This window comes from Sebastes umbrosus, chromosome 22, assembly GCF_015220745.1.
Source record: "Sebastes umbrosus isolate fSebUmb1 chromosome 22, fSebUmb1.pri, whole genome shotgun sequence".
Taxonomy (NCBI): domain Eukaryota; kingdom Metazoa; phylum Chordata; class Actinopteri; order Perciformes; family Sebastidae; genus Sebastes; species Sebastes umbrosus.
Window position 1 is genome coordinate 8585621 of NC_051290.1, and position 17781 is coordinate 8603401.

The 17781-nt window shown below is 39.9% G+C and overlaps 1 protein-coding gene across 1 annotated transcript in view; it reads left to right on the forward strand.

The window, feature by feature from the left end:
• Positions 1–17104: 17104 nt before the first annotated feature.
• adam19a (ADAM metallopeptidase domain 19a) overlaps positions 17105–17781 on the forward strand; it is a 171749-nt gene continuing 171072 nt past the window's right edge. The window contains exon 1 of the mRNA XM_037758149.1: positions 17105–17346. Coding sequence (XP_037614077.1) covers positions 17217–17346 — 130 coding nt within the window. The 5' untranslated portion in view covers positions 17105–17216. The remainder of the gene's footprint in view (positions 17347–17781) is intronic.

A 17781-nucleotide genomic window follows, 5' to 3' on the forward strand; every position in this document is an offset into this window, starting at 1 on the left:
ATCATATGTTGCTGATGTTTGTGTTTTGTGCTTTGAAAACTGCTGAAAGGGGAGTGAATATAGAGCAAGTTTTAGTGGAACATATATAATATGCTACGACACTACATCGGCCTATATACATTGTGTGTTACTTAGCACCATCCAAACTACACAGATGGTTGGTGCAATACTCACACAAAGTTACAATCTGCTTAATTGGAGCCACAGTGTTGAATTAGCTTTGATGTACTAAACCAATAGTACACAGACTGATGAGAGTGTAATGTCAAATGCCAGCAGCACTGCTCAGTGTGGGGGAAGCAATGATAATTTCAACTGTGCAGCTGAAAAATGACACATGGTGTTTGAGTTGTGATTATGTTGATCCTCTGAGTTATTCCCCTCAGGTGAAGGAGGCAGCGACGGAGGAGGAGGAGGATCAAGGGAGATGAGGAGAGAGAGAGGAGGTCGCTGAGAAGGTTCTGGCTTTCACTGTAAGTGAATTCAGTTATTGCACTCTTGTGATAAGACGGAGAGGTTTACTTGTCAAATAAGCCTGGGAGACTGAAGTCAACTTGTTCTTTTCCGCAATATTGTTAAAGGACAAGACTCGTATTTGTCTTTATTTTTCTTTATTGTCAGAAAATCTCATATAAAGACCAAAACCAACAATGTGTTAATCCATCTCTCAATATATTCTGACTTCCTTACCCTGTCTGTGCCTCTCAGCTCCAAGCCCATTGGTTCCTACTGAAGATGTAAAGCCTCACATTTATGGAGGATGGAACCTGCTAAAATACAAAAAATAAATGAATAAATAAATAAATTACTCGATAAATAAATAAATATGTAATTGAATATAGCAAAAATAATATTTAAAATAAATGTAGGCATTAATTAATTGAGAAAATGTGACATAAATTGATATTTCTGTCTTAACTTGCTTCTTTATTTATTCATCTTTGTATCAATTACCATATTTGTTTATTCTTTTGTTTAATTTTCCCTTTTATTAATTTATGTATTTATTTTTATGAATTTATGAATTTATTTATTTATTTTTGCATTTATTTGTATTTATTTAATATTTATTTGTAATGTTATAATGTATGTATTTATTTGTATATTTCTGCATTTATTTTTTTGTTCATTTCTGTATTCTGTATTTATTTTGTATTTATTTCTTTACACATTTCTTTTTACATCTTTTTACATACTCTTTGCAGCCTGTATTGACAGGAGGAACAATTACAACAAACAAAACTATTTCAATGTACATATGGACATGTGAGTATTGTTTTAAGACAGAACTGCAGTTTTATGTCAATTTTTAATATTGAACTTGATGAAATTGCAACACTTTCAAACTGAAGAGTTAGATCAAATGATAAATACCCCCAAAACATTGAAGTATGTACTGAAAGAACATCTGTTAAAATGTTGTATGGTCTCAAAGTGCTACAGTCGTGCATAATGTTAACAATAATCATTAACCTTGAAGCATAAGCCTCCCTCTGTCTGTACATGACGTTCTTCTCAGTTGTTCTAATGCCTTCGGTGTGCAGGGATTTCAATTGTTTTTTTCCTTTGTCTTCATTATCTTCTTCTCCCACTTCTTACTGTTAATCTCCATGTTTACTGTCGGATTGCAAACCGGCGTTAAAAGTGTATGAACTTTTTTTTTTCTGCCGTTTTCCTAAATCCCTGGAATGAGTGTCTCAGAAACCCGACTAGACTGTAGAATATGAAATGCATTGTAACGGCACAATGCCAGCTGGGATTTGCAATCTAACTTTGTTCACACTGTATCAGAGGTGTTGATTTGACTCTATTGTCAGTGTGGAGGCTGCAGTTTGGAGGCTGCAGTTTGTGGTGCTGCTGCATTGTACTGGATATTATGTACCTTCATTTGGAAGGAAGGCAGATTGTATTTGTTTATATCTGCATTTATACAGACTTTAGGAGACAATGTACACCATGCTCTGCCTTATAGGGAAGTACCTTTCATTGACACAAGAGGGCGCCTACAGCTTAATTTTCAGAGAGTGTACACAGTTTGGAGGACTGGCTGCTCAAACCCACAAAAATTAATTCTAAATTCAAGTTTTCAAAGATACCAAATATGTCATAAATGCACAAAAGAGAATATTTCCAGTTCTTGCGATGGCATAATTAATCAGTTGTGTCACAAATCTCTCAGCAGCCATCTCTACTTTTGACTAACAGACCCGCTCCACCAATAATTTCTAAATGTCGTATATGAACCAGTTACAGAAAAAGATATTTTCACAGTTTTAAGTTTAAGTTTTTTTTTTAAGTTTAAGATATGTCAAATAAAAGATAATAGTTGTATTGCTGGAAAGTGAATGGAAGAGTCTACACAAATGCTACAGTTGTGACATAGTCTTGTTTTGTGACCTAAAGGTGGGAAATAACTCTGTGAATGTGCTCAATTATCAATTCAATTCATTTTTATATGGTGTCAAATCATAACAGAAGTTATAGCAATATGCTTTTCATATAGAGCAGGTTTAGATCGTACTCTATAATTTAGGGGACCCAACAAGAGATCCCTCCATGAGCATGCATTGTTATCCGCCAATGGCAAAGAGAAACTCCCCTCTAGCGGGTAGAAACCTCGGGCAGAACCAGGCTCTGGGTGGACGGCCATCTGCCTCCACCGGTTGGGTTTTGAGAGAGAGAGAGAGAGAGAGCACCCTTTAGAAAACCTCTTATTTGACTGCAGCAGGGTCTGACAGTCTGCCCGGCTCAGTCCTGATTCTGGTTCTGCCGTGGAGCTCTCCAACTCCCGCCGGAGCTCCAACTGCAGGTCGAAGGTGACAGCGAAGCCGGACCTGGGTCTGTCCGTGGTGGTGCTGGTTGAAGGAGTATGAGCTGAAGGAGTTTCTGTTGAACCTGCATGATTTTATCTGATTTTGCGCGGTATCCGACCGGTAGCACAATAACTAAACTATATAGAAATAACAGGTCATATAGAGACATCAGTGTTAAATTAAGACTGTTTCATAATCAGTAAAAAGTTCCTCACAGTAACACCTGATTGGTCCCTGGTTTTCTGTTTGCCGTCTCAAACAGGAAACCACATGGCAGCCTGCTTGTAAACTTTCTGTTATTCTGTCTAAACAATCCAACAAAATCTATTTCTGAAAACATTTTAAGAGAGAAAAAGTCTATGCCACTGCTGATCTGGTTTCATTTTAGAACTAGATCGCCTAGTTTCACAGCTCGGTCCAAGTTTCGTGAGCCGGAAACGTCGTGCTGGACGGGCTCATTTGCATAAAGGACTGTTTTCATTTTGAAAGAGCAACGACCAATAAGGAAGCTCAAACACTTGGCCGACCAATCGTGTAACTTCATCACTCACTCAGTGACAGACTTTTGCGTTTGTAAGGGCTGGCCCTCTGCGGTCCAGACAAAAATGAACTGAAAGAGACTTAAAAGCTCCGTAGAGCAGGAAGGAAAAGCAGAGTTGGTGATAATTCTCTGTCGATTTGATCCAATGTTTAAATAAAAACATTTTTAATGCAGCTTTAATTTGTAATATTTTCACATTATTTAACCATTTGAAGTGAACAGCTCCTTCTCACCATACTGCTTTTGGTTAATAATACAGAGCTACAGTATATAAGGATCCACTTACGAGTGACTTTCTCTGACTTTTCGGCTGCAGTCTCTATTACTGTAAATGTTACAGGACAGAGAAGCGTGACCGGCTGAATCCACTCACTGCTGCTGCTGCCCCCCCTTCAGTTGAGATCGATTGGTTTGGTCAGACCAATTCAAGCTTGGCAAGCCTGAGTGCCTCGCTTTACTCCTCAATATTAACATTTACATGAGAGGAGATATGGAGCAAGCTTTTATGTCCATTTCAGTCCGATTGAATTCACTAGAAGAGGTAATTGAAGAAAAGCCGGTGTTTTTTTTTTTTTTCTCCTTGAAGCAAGTAAGTGAGACAGAATAGCTTTGGTCCTCCATCCTCTCCATACTAATGTGTTTGTACTGCCAATACCAATAAAAGCTCAGGGCTTACTACATGTTGATTTCCATAATGAGATCTGTCCTCTGCAAAAGAGCACACACACGTACACACACATACGTTGATATGTTTGCAATGAACTAGCTGAGAACCAATTAGATGTCTTTCCGGCATAGATACATACATACATGTAAACTTTAGAGCACATTAACATGGACAATATGCTTTCTTTATACGAATATATATAATTGGAAAGCAATCAATAACCCAAAACAATGACAAATATTGTCCAGAAACCCTCACAGGTACTGCATTGAGCATAAAAATATGCTCAAATCATAACATGGCAAACTGCAGCCCAACAGGCATCAACAGCTGTCAGTGTGTCAGTGTACTGACTTGACTATGACTTGCCCCAAACTGCATGTGATTATCATAAAGTGGGCATGTCTGTAAAGGGGAGACTCGTGGGTACCCTTAGAACCCATTTTCATTCACATATCTTGAGGTCAGAGGTCAAGGGACCCCTTTGAAAATGACCATGCCGGTTTTCCCTCTGCAAAATTTAGTGTAAGTTTGGAGCGTTATTTAACCTCCTTCCCGACAAGCTAGTATGACATGGTTGGTACCGATGGATTCCTTAGGTTTTCTAGTTTCATATGATACCAGTATAAAACTGAGCCTGCTACAATCTAAAAATTGCAAGTTGCGTTAATGCGTTATTATCACATTGACAGCCCTAGTGGAAATATATTGATCAGGAACCTCCTTCCTCTCTGATGCCTCCCATCAAAAGGCTTCTGTATGCTTCAAACAAAGTAACTGTCGGACGATCTAACAGCGTCTGAGACACCTTCCCTGATGGTGGAAACATGGTGGCGGTGGTGGGGGTCTGTGTCTGATGATTTTTGTAATGGTGGTAAGATGTGTGAAAATAGGTGTTTTGAAACTTCTCTCTCAAGCTCTCTTATTTCATTCTTCACACAACTACTTCTGTCTATGTAACATTTCCTTGAGGCGCGACTGTCTGAAAGTGTGCGGCGTTATCCCCGTTTGTGTGATTCATCGTGTCTTGCGCCTCTCTGTGACAGCAGGTGTGCATCCATTTGGAACAGCTATAAACACTTTTGCCTGTAGACGTGTTCAGCATCGCGTTTTATATAGTGTACCCGGCCTTAACTCTCTCAAAGTGGACAGAGCATGACAAACTCAGAGCTTGTGCACACATACGTCTAGGAGTGCCTTCCGACTCACAAACTGTGAAATAAGACAACACAGTTACTCGGAGGCCAATCAGAGCAGACTGGGCTTAAAGAGACAGGTGCTAAAACTGATGGGTGAAAACAGGTATATTCAGACAGACAGGATGAGAAAAATAATGTGTTTTTTGAACATTAAAGCATGTAAACATGTTCTAGTAGAAACCCCAAAATACAAGTATGAACCTGAAAATGAGCATGATATGACTCTTTAAACAAATGCCCAATGCTGTAGTTTTTCTGATAAGGACGGTCGTGATGGTTGGGAGAACAAACACTTAAAGGGGAACTCTGCCAATTTTAACATTAAGTATGTTTCCAGGTGTTGGGGAGTACTACTGCATTATGTGAAAAGAGTTCCAGCGAGAGAGGTCAAGATACGCTCGTTACGTGTATAGTGTCATAATATGTTAACTTAACTGACTCGACTTACGTGACTAGCGACTCACGTGAGTCACGGGACTGACAATACCAAGGAGTCACGTGACTAACGACGTACGTGACAAAATATGTCAACGTTAGTAACGGTCTCCTGGTTGAAAGTCTTGTGGTTATTTGACCCATCCACAACACCCTCCGCCCTCCCTTATAGCAGAATTTCACGCTGTTAATACTACCATTGAATAACGCCGCGGGTGGGTTCACATTGGAGTTAGTTGAACACCAGGTTCGTCACAAATTGACGCTAAAGGGTATCTCGGTGCGTCAGTTTCCGATCCCGAGGGGCTCTGACCAGTCGACGGTGTTTGATGAGTTGGGAATGAGAACGGGTTGCATCAACAGGTCAAATTCTTTTTGTACACTACTTTGGCTTATACCTAAAATACTTGCAAAACTAAAGATGATGTTCTGGATGGAAATTATATACTGGCGAGAATGGCAGACATTCTCCCGCCCCGCGGCCGTTGTTTTGTGTTTTTTTCCAAAACTTTTTTAGTATGGTTGAGAACTTTTTGATGAAATGACTGCCAGTGCCTTTTGACCAGGATGCATTGAGTAGACGTTCCCCTGCTGGCTCATACCCAAGCAGTTTTTGTGTCTGAAACAAAACACGTTTCCAAACTCCAAAATCAACATATCTGTAAGCTAATATAAGCCCCATTCTGCTATAATTTTACTGACAGGCGTGATTTTCCATGAGCTTTCTTATTGCCATTTCCTTCTTAGCAAATCATAGTCACAGTTAATAAATACCCATCTGCTAGACAGAGACATTTCAGAGATTTGTCAGACAATTGGCTCCGTTCCACTCTGGCGTTGTACAATAATGAGGTGTTTTTATCTTCTAAGAGAGCGGTCCTCCGATACACAATGACCCCCTGCCACAAATACTGAGTATGAAATGCAATTATTGTACAGCAGCAGCAGAATACAAGGCCGTTATCATCCCTTTGCTGTTTTTAATTAACTTATCCACTCTGCAAAAAGATTTCTGGCCTATAGGGCACATTCTAAATTGGCTGAGGGAGGCATGCTTCCTCTTGAGATGTGATAATCCAAATAAACATCTCTCTCACCAGGGGTACCTCAGAATAACTCTGCGTTTTTTTCGTGCTCCGCAGCGGAGAAAACAGTACGTAGGAGAGCTTTGTTCGTGCGTTTTAGCAACTTTAGGCAAGACTTTCTGTCATTTGGGGATCCAGCTAAGCCCTGATTGATAAAACTGGGCCTGTGTTGTGAGAGAAGTGTGTCACGCTCCCCAGACAGGTCTGCTAATAACATTAGTGGAGAGGAAGGAGACGTTTGACTCTAATCTTTCACACACAGGATGTCACTCGCACATTTGATTCCTCTACAGAGGCAACAAAGCAAATACACAGAACACTGAGAGACCATATGGCATGTATAAATAAGTCATTTTGGTGGAGAGAGAGCATTTCCTCCAGGCTACATTCATCTATGAGCTTTGTGTTAGTGGTTTGGAACTGGCAACCCTGTGATGAGATGGTGGCTGCAGCTTACAACCTAGCGTTGGGATGTTTTCATCCTGCTGGCAACAGCTAAGAAACTGTGTGCTTGTAAACAACCTTGTCGTCCTGACCACTGGGGTTTACTGATACTGATGCCATGTGTGAGTTTGCAAATATATGGGGCCATATTGTTGTTTTATTAAAGAAATATTTACATTTTGGGGGGAAATAGTGAGAGTGAGTTGAAAAGATTGAGACTTGGACTCGAGGCAGATTTAAGTCAGTAAGTAAGCAACAAGTTTTTGGCATCATTGGGCAAAAAATCCATAATAACCTTTCAGCATATTGTGATTAAAGTGTTCTGAGAGAAAACTAGACTTCTGCACCTCCTCATGGCTCGGTTTTCAGGCTTTAAAAAAATTTAGCCCGTGATGGGAGACTTTGGCCAATCACAGGTCATTTCAGAGAGAGAGAGCGTTCCTATTGGTTGTGCTCTGGCTGGTGGGCGGTGCTTGGTATTTCCTCAACTGATCTCAACATGGCTGCTGTGTCACAAACTTTCTAATTTTACAGCTAAACAGTACACTACAAGCTGTTTCTGGAGACATTTGAGGGGAGAAATAGGCATTACAGTAACAGAATATTGATTCATATTTGATCAGCGCTGCCTAATTTGACTGCTTGATCGGAGTTCATGAGTGATTGACAGCTGATCAGAGACGGCAAGGCTCCAGCTCGGCTCTGATTGGTTGTTTTCCTCCGGTCTGTGAAATCTTGCAGATGCCATTAGGAGCACCAGAGGACACACATGATTTTTTTCAGATTAACTGTCTCATGAACTACTGAATTAAACATATTTGCTCCGTCTCTACCCACTGCTGCTTTAAAGGTGCAAAATACAAAAATTCAGAGTATTAATATATGGCAGCAAACAGTTATTGTCTATGTAAAGATATAGAGGAGTAATGTCTACCTGAGCAGAGGATGAAGTCTCTCTCCCTCTGTGTGTGTTGGAAGCTTCTTTGTGCTTTGTTGACATACCTTTGCCAGCCATGCGGGCATTTAAGTGCAGTCGTTCTCATTCCCAGGGCGTCAAAGAGTTTGTTTACAGCCTAACATTAGCTTTGTACTTCTGCCGATTGCATTCACTTCAAAAATCATAAAAGTGGTGTTCATTTGTGGAAATTATCTTGCTGAACAAAACGTGTAAGTATGATAAACATTTGTTTAGCACAGAGCTTTTTTTATGCAATAAACAAAAACCTAATGGAACAATCCCGTTGGCTTTTTGTCGAGGGAACCAGGGAGATGCTATAATTTCCTGGTTGGCCTACAAAAATAAAGGAAAGAATGCGCAAAAAGCTAAATATTGGTTTGTTAATTTACTGTTGGAACAAAGTAGTGTTTTCTTTTGGGGACTGGACATAATATCCTGGCATGTAAAATCAGCACCCCCCTACTTCCTGTTTCTCTTTTACCCCCGGCTAGCTTCTAAATGAGCGTGACTGGACTTCCGTGGTAAACAGCTCGAGGACTCCCAGTGAAACAGATGCTTCTTATCTTGTGTCAAACAAACCGTCTCAGAGCAGTGGTGTCTGTAATGTCAGAGTGTCCACAGACCTCCTAACAGCTTCATCTTCTTCCTCACCACGTATTATGAAACTGGCTTTTTTAAATATATATATATGCACATTCCTCTTATTAACAACTAAACAGCTGCACAACATTTTCCTTCAGGTGTCTTTTTGTATTGTTGTGATTGTTTCTTTTTTGTTTCTGGGGATTACTATCTGCTTAATGAAGAGCTTCCAGCAGTCCGTTACAGTTTGTTCTTTCCAAGAGCACAGAAATCAGCAAAATGGACTTTAGCTTTCAAGTTTAAAAACTACTAAGAAAAGGGAGCATATAGGATACAAAAAACTTTAACTGCAATTCTTTGAAGATTGTAATTTTACTTCTTTTATTACATTCAGAGACAAAGCCTCCTGAGCTAGTGTAAAACAGTGAGAAACAATGCTTGTTTCATGTTTTAATTTGAGGAAGCCTATAGTCTCCTCATTATTTTTTCTTTTAACGATACACCAGCTTTTCCACCTCAGCCAAGCAAAATACATTTTTGCAATATCTTTTTTTATTTATTTATTTTTAAAATTTTCAGCATTACCCCTTACGTTTTTTAATGTATTTTATGCACTTATTGTGACATTTTAAGGGCGTCCACACACTGGTATACAAGACACGACTTGTTGTGCTTATAAAACTGTGAATTTGGACATATTACAGTACAAATATTACATTTGTTCCCTTGTCCTATAAAGTGGCCAGTAGTTGGCTACCGGTCAGACGGACCAACCAGCCAACCCTTCTGCTATAGCGGCTCATCTCTCCAATACTAGATGCTGTACATTTGGTTATCTCATTAGCTAAGCTGACATGTGCAAAACAGGGCATTGTTGCCTTTTTAACGAGCCTCACCAACTGTGCTGAAGAAAGAAATCTTTTCCACAAACTACTGAGATAAACTCACCAGTGTGAGGTGCACACCGTGTGATGACACGATGTTATTCAGGCTTTGAATCCAACTTCCTGCACCCTGCTCTTTGTTCTGTGCATCTTTTCCCCTCTAGCCTTCCTACTCTGAACGATAGTAATAAAAACGTTGTTACTTTCTGTGTGCAAAAAAAAAGCCCCACCTTAAAAAAGACATATTTGACAACTCAATAATGAAATCTGCCATTTGATTTTTCCTTTTTTTTGAAGATATGTGACAACATCAACACAAAAAGCCATGAGCATAGCTTCATTTTTTCCCCCAAGAGCAACTAAAAACAACTTTGATTTTATCATTTCTTACCAATGTTGAGGCACAATGACAGGCTGCCAACTTGTAGAGCATTCAACAGTAAATATCACCGCGGAGGAGAAAAGATTTAGCCACAAAAGGCCTTGCTCTGATCTTTCAAGCACCAGGATGCTCTCAAGTACATCCAGAAATGCAGGAGCAAAAGTTATTTTTAATCCTCTGACTCTCACCTCTGTGCCACCAGGTGAAGCAGATATGACACAAGTAGCACCGATTGCCTCCTTCCGCACATCCTTGATATTAACATTTGAAAAGCGGTGATGGGAAACTTCCTCGTACACCACCAATTCCCCTGTGAGCGATCAATTAAATGAGCTCCATAATTATCTGCAGCCAGCCGCTGAAAACCACCAAGAAACACAAGTGTACAGAAAAGCACCTGAAGAGAGCGGAGATAATGAAACAGTGCTTTGAACAAATGAGGACCTCGTGGCCTGTAGAACAAAGAGGTGACTAAGTGATTAGAGCATCTGCTCTACTCGAGAGTACTTGAGCAAAACACTGGTCTGGGTTCAGCGTGACTCAGCTGCACTTCATTATCATCAGCGTTGATGAAGCAGCAAACTATTTGCTGTGTAAAGATAACGCGGTCGTTCTCCCTCTGAGAGTTCCCTCTCAGGTAAACACTGTTAGCTCTGTCAGAACTGTTGCCGTTGTTTGCACCATTAGCTACGAGCCGCCGGCTCAGCCGTCGCCATGTTGAGAGCTGGGTGGAAGCAATAGCGAGGCAAAGTCACGCACCTTCCAGTGGACCCCATAGGACCATATTTCGGAAAAAATATGAACAGTAGTCAATGGAGAAATATTTTTTTGATCCTGTCTGAATTGCTGCATGAATCACACATATTTTTTTCAATTTAAAAGATTATTTTGGAAGTCAAGAAAGTCAGTTTGTTGAAAAACTGTTGAAGTATCAGACTGTGAAAATATGTAATTAGAAAGACGACACACCCAAAAGTGTGGCAGTGACGTCTCTTTCTCTGAAGCTACGATGTCTGTGTGTTCCCTATACTGGGATGAACTCACACCAGCAACGGATCTGATCCTTCTTTCTCTTCCCGGCTGATAAAAAGACCAGGAGTTGCTGGATAAAACACATCGGGTAAGATAACCTTACATCTGTGCGGTGACGCATATTGTACGAGGCGAGAGATGTAGTTCACTCAGCGGTTTCACACAAAACTAAATGATACTACAACAAAACTACGACAAACTGTGACTTTCTTGACTTGCAAAATGATCTTTTAAATTGACAAACATCATATGTGTGATTCATGGCGCAATTCAAACGGGATCAAAAAAATATTTATCTCTCTCCTTTGACTATCGTTCATACTTTTTCTGAAATAAGGTCCTAAGGGGTCCACCGGAAGGGGCGTGACTTCAGCTCTCTATAGATGTGCTCTCAATCCCGCATTTAGCCCCTTTAAGTCATGCCCACTAAAACATTCACGCTAATCAAATTGTGACCCAAACACGTCCATTTAAAGTGCCCTGTCCAAGCTAAATAGCCTTTTCACCAATTCAAAGCATTGGATTTCTTTTCCAGTAATGCATTACATTAATTCCACTCCTTTTGGCGGTCAATAGAAATGTAACTTATTACTTTTTCAAACTAGATAACGCAATTACAATTCCTGAAATTGAAATGGCCTTGTCACTCATTACTTTTATCTTGATCGTAGCGGACAAACGCAAAGTATTCCCCGGATTTTTCACTATAGGTTATGATCTAACGTCCGTCAGTAGCATGGTGTCTCTCAGCACTGCTCTGATCCACACCGCCCAGGTAAGGACGAGAGACACCGACATCACATACAGAGAGAGAGAGAGAGAGCTCTAATGTTAGAGGTGAGAGGAGTAGCAGAGAAGCCTGATGATCTGCATTAGCCCATATAGGATGAATATCAGTCTGCCCCGTTTAGCCTTGTACTCGCCCATTGCAATCTGCAACCTCACCGCCAGATGCCGCCAGATGTTACACACTGTTCCTTTAAAAGGCCAGGTAAATCTGATCTTCTACCCTCTCTGATGCCTTTGGTTGACACAGTGCTTTTCTCTCCCTGAGCAGCATGAAGAATGACGGATTTGAACGTGTCTAGGGGTCTAAGCTTTAGACATTTCGGTGTAACAAGTGGTGGCGACAATATCCCCCCAAACTGAGCTGAGCAACAACAAAAAAACAAGCTCCTTGTGCCACAGCTCAGCGAGCGGGCGTAATGTCCACTCCCCCACTGGCAGGATAAAGAGTCACTGAAGTGGTCGTATGGCAGAGGAGACACTTTCCAGATGAGGTGAAATAAATCCGCCTTATCCAGCACCCCCTCCTGCCAGCTAAGTCTAAATCCTCGCCATAATTCCAAAGTCAAAGAGAGTGAGCATGACACCAGCACGCTGCTGTAGCAGAGGGATGGAGAGACAATGACTCTGGGCTTCATCCCGGCCTTGCCAGCATGCTCCGAGTGCTACACATCCACTCATTATGGAGTAAGCAGCTCGCCAGCACATGATCTGAGTCCCCTGGACGAAACAGATAGCTTTTCTCAACTAGACCGAGGCTGTGGATGTCATTTTGTGCTGGGCCAGATATGGCAGCAGAGCAGAGGGCAATGCAGCCAGTAAGCTGATGTGAAAGCTGAAGCTCTTCAGATTGTTTGATTTTGCACACAAGGCTGAGAGATGAGAAGGGACAGAAGGGAGAAAAACACACCACTGAGAGGAAGGAAGATACAAATGGAGTTGCACAAAAATGTTTATATTCGGCATTGCTGCAGGCGTATAGAGCTCTGTGTTTGAATTAATATTGAATAGATCCTCTGGTGGTAAGAGAAAACTGAGAGGTAGTCTGCATCACAGTACCAAAACCCTGTAGCTCATAAACAGCCCAAAACATGTATTTATAGTACTATGAGGCCAGATATCATCACAAGGCACCAAAGAAGGAATTAGTATGGAGCCCCCGAAGTCCTAATAATAATGATCTTTTATCAAATTATTGTCTTGTTTTGTCAACAAGTTGTTGGAATTATCTTGTTTGCACATTTTATCATCTTGTTTGCACAAGTTATTACTGTTGCAGTCACAGGTTGTCATTTCGGATTGTTGGTCGGTCAGATGGCAGGAGAGAGTACGAACGCATGAGAGCACTGTGCTGCTGAGAAGCTCTTTTTGTTAAGACCGTGATGGGATGATGATAATAATCCTGCATCCCTCAAGCATTTTGGTTTAGTTTTCTGTCTGCATCAATTTGTTGACTTAAATTAAATTAAACCAATGCAGAGCTCATGGTGTGGAGGAATGAGGAGCACGTCACGGAAAGCAAGTTAAGCGCACAGACGTTCAGAGGGGGGGTACTACAGAGCAAGATGAATGGGTTAAAGCTGAAGTAGGCGAGATTGGAGCAACTATGTTTTTAAAAAAGTTATTTTTATAAAACGGTCACTATACCGTGACAGTAGTGCATGAAACAGGTAACCTGAAAAAAATCATGTTCCTCTGTGTCCTCCAGTGCTCCTAACGGCATCTGCAAGATTTCACAGACCGAAGGAAAACAAGCAGTAAGAGCTGATCTGAGGTCCGCTGTCCATCTGCCGTCTATGAGAGCCGGCTGTCAATCACTTGCGAACTCCGACCAAACGGTGAAACTAGGCAGCGCTGATCAAATATGAATCAATATTCTGTTACGTTAATGCCTATTTCTCTCCTCAAATGTTTTCAGAATCATCTTGTAGTGCACGGTTTAGCGGTAAAATGAGAAAGTTTGTGACGCCGAAATGTGAAATCTGGTGAAAGAACACCAAGTTCTGGTCACATGACTGGAGCACAGTCAATAGGAACGCTCTCTCAATGAAATGACCTGTGATTGGTCAAAGTCTCCCGTCACGGGCTAGATTTTCTAAAACCTGAAAACAGAGCCATGAGGAGGTGCAGAAGTCTAGTTTTCTCTCAGAACACTTGAATTACAATATGCTGAAAGGTTATTATGGAAGTTTTGCTCAATGATGCCAAAAATATACTGCCTACTGCCACTTTAAAACCTTTACACACCAGGGAAGAAACAACAACAAAACAACAACAGAATATTCATTGCCAACTTTTTGCATTCAAACCTTTCACACCAAGACCATGTTCCAGTTCTGTGCATTCACACAATCATCGATTCATCGTTGTTGTTACTACAACTGCAAATGAGTCATGTATAGCTGGAGAGAAAAGTGGAACATTTAGCAGCTAAAGAGATATTTTTCTCAACAGTTAACCGACAAAGAGAGAGCTAAACGGAGAGCGATTATTGGACTTGGGTGGACAGAAACATGACTCCAGATAAATGCTAATGTCGCTCTGTGTCTGCTGGTTGTGAAAAAAATCCATTATAATACCAATACTGTAGGAATAAGGTTTCATGTCCAGACAAGATTTAGAAAAAATTATTCATGTCTTTATCTTCAGCTGGGTGAATTATTGTACCTGTCTTCCCAAATAGATCAATAGCAGCACATTCACAACACTGCATTGTAAAAAAAAATCAATAAATCAAATGCTCTGACAAAAAAAGAATCTGGTTTCTAAAAATGAATGAAATGATTGGACGAGCCACCTGTCTGTCTACCTGCCTACCTGAGCTCACGTATGCTTAATTAAGCCAATTATTTAAAGCAATATTACTGTCATAAATGAAAAATAAATTAAATCTATTTAATTTAATTTAATTTAATTTAATTTAATTTAATTTAATTTAATCTATTTAATTTAGTTGCAGTTTTAAGTAAAACCCCTTTTATATATATATATATAGTCCATGCTGCCTTATTTTATTTAATCAGCAATTTCTTGTTTAATTGATCAATTATTCTTTAATGCTGAAACATGAAACCAACATTTTTTTTTTAATTAATTTAATAATAGTCTCCATTTAAGCAGATTTGTTATCATATGTAAATAAAACAAACAAGGAAACAACTTTAATCAAACCTTGTTTTCTCAAGCACCAAGTGCCCTCAGGTTAAACACAACAAGGATATTACCGGATGACAGTGGATTTTGACTTCAAAATAAAAGTCTGAAATTTTGTGGGAAAAAAACCCAAAACATTGTGGTCTACGAGTCAGAAAACATTTGTAAGTAGGCCCACACTAGATTAGATCTAGTGAGTATAGACCATTAAATATGTTAATATTGCAGCTGATGGTATTAAAGTGGCCCTAGTTCCTGTGTCTGAGGACCTGCAGCTGTGGCAGCAGCAGCGATCAGCAGCAGGCGGGACAGCTGCAGGTTATCAGGCTGATTAGCTGGCTGATAAATAGGCCAGGAAACAGGTGTTTACTCGCTTTGGCTTTGCGGCGAGGTTACAGGAATACACACTGAAAGGACGGAGAGAACAAGCTGACTGTGTTCAGCTTACTGTAGCGTTCTGTGTACACAAAAGATGTTGACTGTGTTCCCAAATAAAGCGAATCTGTGTTTACTATCCAGCCTTGAACCTACAGTTTATCCTTTCTGAGGTGGAGCTTTTCCAGTCAAGGAAAAACATAATGTAGGTTCTGTATAGTATAAGAACATATAGTGGAAAATAAGACATTTTGACCTTAATGCCTTTCTCGTATTGTACACCTCAGACTTTGCTGAATGAGAAAAAGGAAAGTCTATAAACTTGGCAGAAGAAATGTAAGGTCGCAACTTACATTTAAAATCTTCTTTCGGTTATCTTTTATAATCTGCCACACAGAACTGAACATTTGATTTCCCATGCATTGAGCCACATCTCAACCACATCTTAAAGACTGCATTTAAATACCCAGATGCTTAATGGAGTCCTTTACCTATGTTTTCAAGTTATTATTATGGGAAATATGGTTCATTTGTGAGTTCTGGTGGAAAGATAGATAGATAGATAGACACCTTAAACATCAAATGTAATTTAATGTGTCCTTTATTGTCAAAGCTTTGTTTCTTTTTTTAATCATATTTGCTCCAATTCTCCCCACTGCTGCTTTAAAACCTGCACAACTGGTGTTGACTCCACCATCTTCTGCATGAACTTTAAAATGAAATCCTATTGCGTCAATCCATGTAATATAATAATGATAATAATATAAGATAAATAATAAAAAAAAAAAACGGCTGGTAGATATGTGATATCCACTGGTCACAGTAGCATGCTATTCATTTATTCATTTTCATTATAGCATTAGTCCTTTAGAGTCCTCCATAGAATGTGACATTTAAAGGGACTGTTTGTAAGAATCAGAAATTGGTTGTAACAGCCACACCTGTGGCCGTTAAGTCAACGAAAGTCAGCGTCCTGTTGCTACCTGAATGTGAGCGAGCATCCGTCAAAACAGTGAGGCGACACACAGCATACCATTGGCAGTAATGTTAGCTGACCAGACGAAGGTCTCTCCATGAATCACTGCTGATCCTAGTGTTGGCTTTTACTGCTTCAGCCTCCCGACCGCGGCCGGAGGGAGCAGGGGAGACACCGGAGTTTTGGTCGGAGACGATAACGTTTCTCTCTGCGGAGCCCCATCACTTCACAAGACACGGAAAACCTCTGTTGGTCTGGAGGAGCTGCAGCATTTATTTCTGCACAAACGTCCACTGTACATTCACTAGATATTCTCAGAGCTACTAACTCTTCTGCAGTGTGTAGTGAGCGTGCATGCACGTGAGAGTGGAGCGAGCTGTATATACTGCGTGTGTGTATATGTATGTATATATGTATACAGTATATATATATATATATATATATATATATATAAATAGATTTTATTTCATTGTATTGTTTTTGATTTTAATTTTTTATTTTACATGTGTATATTCTTTCCACTTATTTATCTATTTTTTTTTTAATCTATTTTTTCATTATATTTTCCTTTATCTATACTGGCTTATTTTATATTAATATTAGGTTTGTTAAGTTTCTTTGTACCGAGAATGTTATTATTGGGGGGACGTTTGTGATTGTTTGTTCTGTTTTTTTAAAATGAACAAAAAAAACAATAAATATAATATTGGAAAAAAAAAAATTGTTCACTTCTATTTGTGTCACTTATTATGCTCACCACGGTTTTATTGTGAAGGTCAAGACCGGAAGCTCTGTCTCCTCCTCTCCCGCCGTTGACGCTCTGAGTGTCTCCGTGGAGTCAGAGAGTAGCACTGAGAGGAGCAGAAGGGAGGACGGTCGGGCGGTCTCTGAGAGGGTCACAGGGATGTACAGTAAACACAGGCAGAAAAATGCCCAAATATCACCGGCAAAATGTGGACGTTTGCTCGTTTTTCTTTCTTTTCTGTTGCTGAGCGGCACACTGGACAGAGCCAGCGGAAACACCGGAGAACAAGGTAATAAAAACTTTACTTTTACCGTTATATAAAAACTCAAAGCTGCTCACGCCAAACTCCATGTAAAAAACAGCCAATTTAACGCCACGTTGCTTATCTGGGCAAAAATCACAACACACACTATTAGATATTATTCTGAATAGCATGTATTCATTCTTCATATTACTAATAAGCTGCATCTAAAAACACTAACACATTAACCACTGAATAACACTGTGATACTACTTTTATCACTATTTAGCACCCTTGTTTTAACGCTCCCACAACACTGCCTCACTGGTATAGGTGGTGCGGTCCAGAGGGGTTAAAAAGAGGTTTAATTAAAAAAGTTGACATTATTGAGTTGTGATTTTAATGCCGAATTTAACAGAAGATGTTAGTTGTTGTAAAAACAAAGTGTAATGTGTTTTATGATATGCTTATATTTCACTGTGT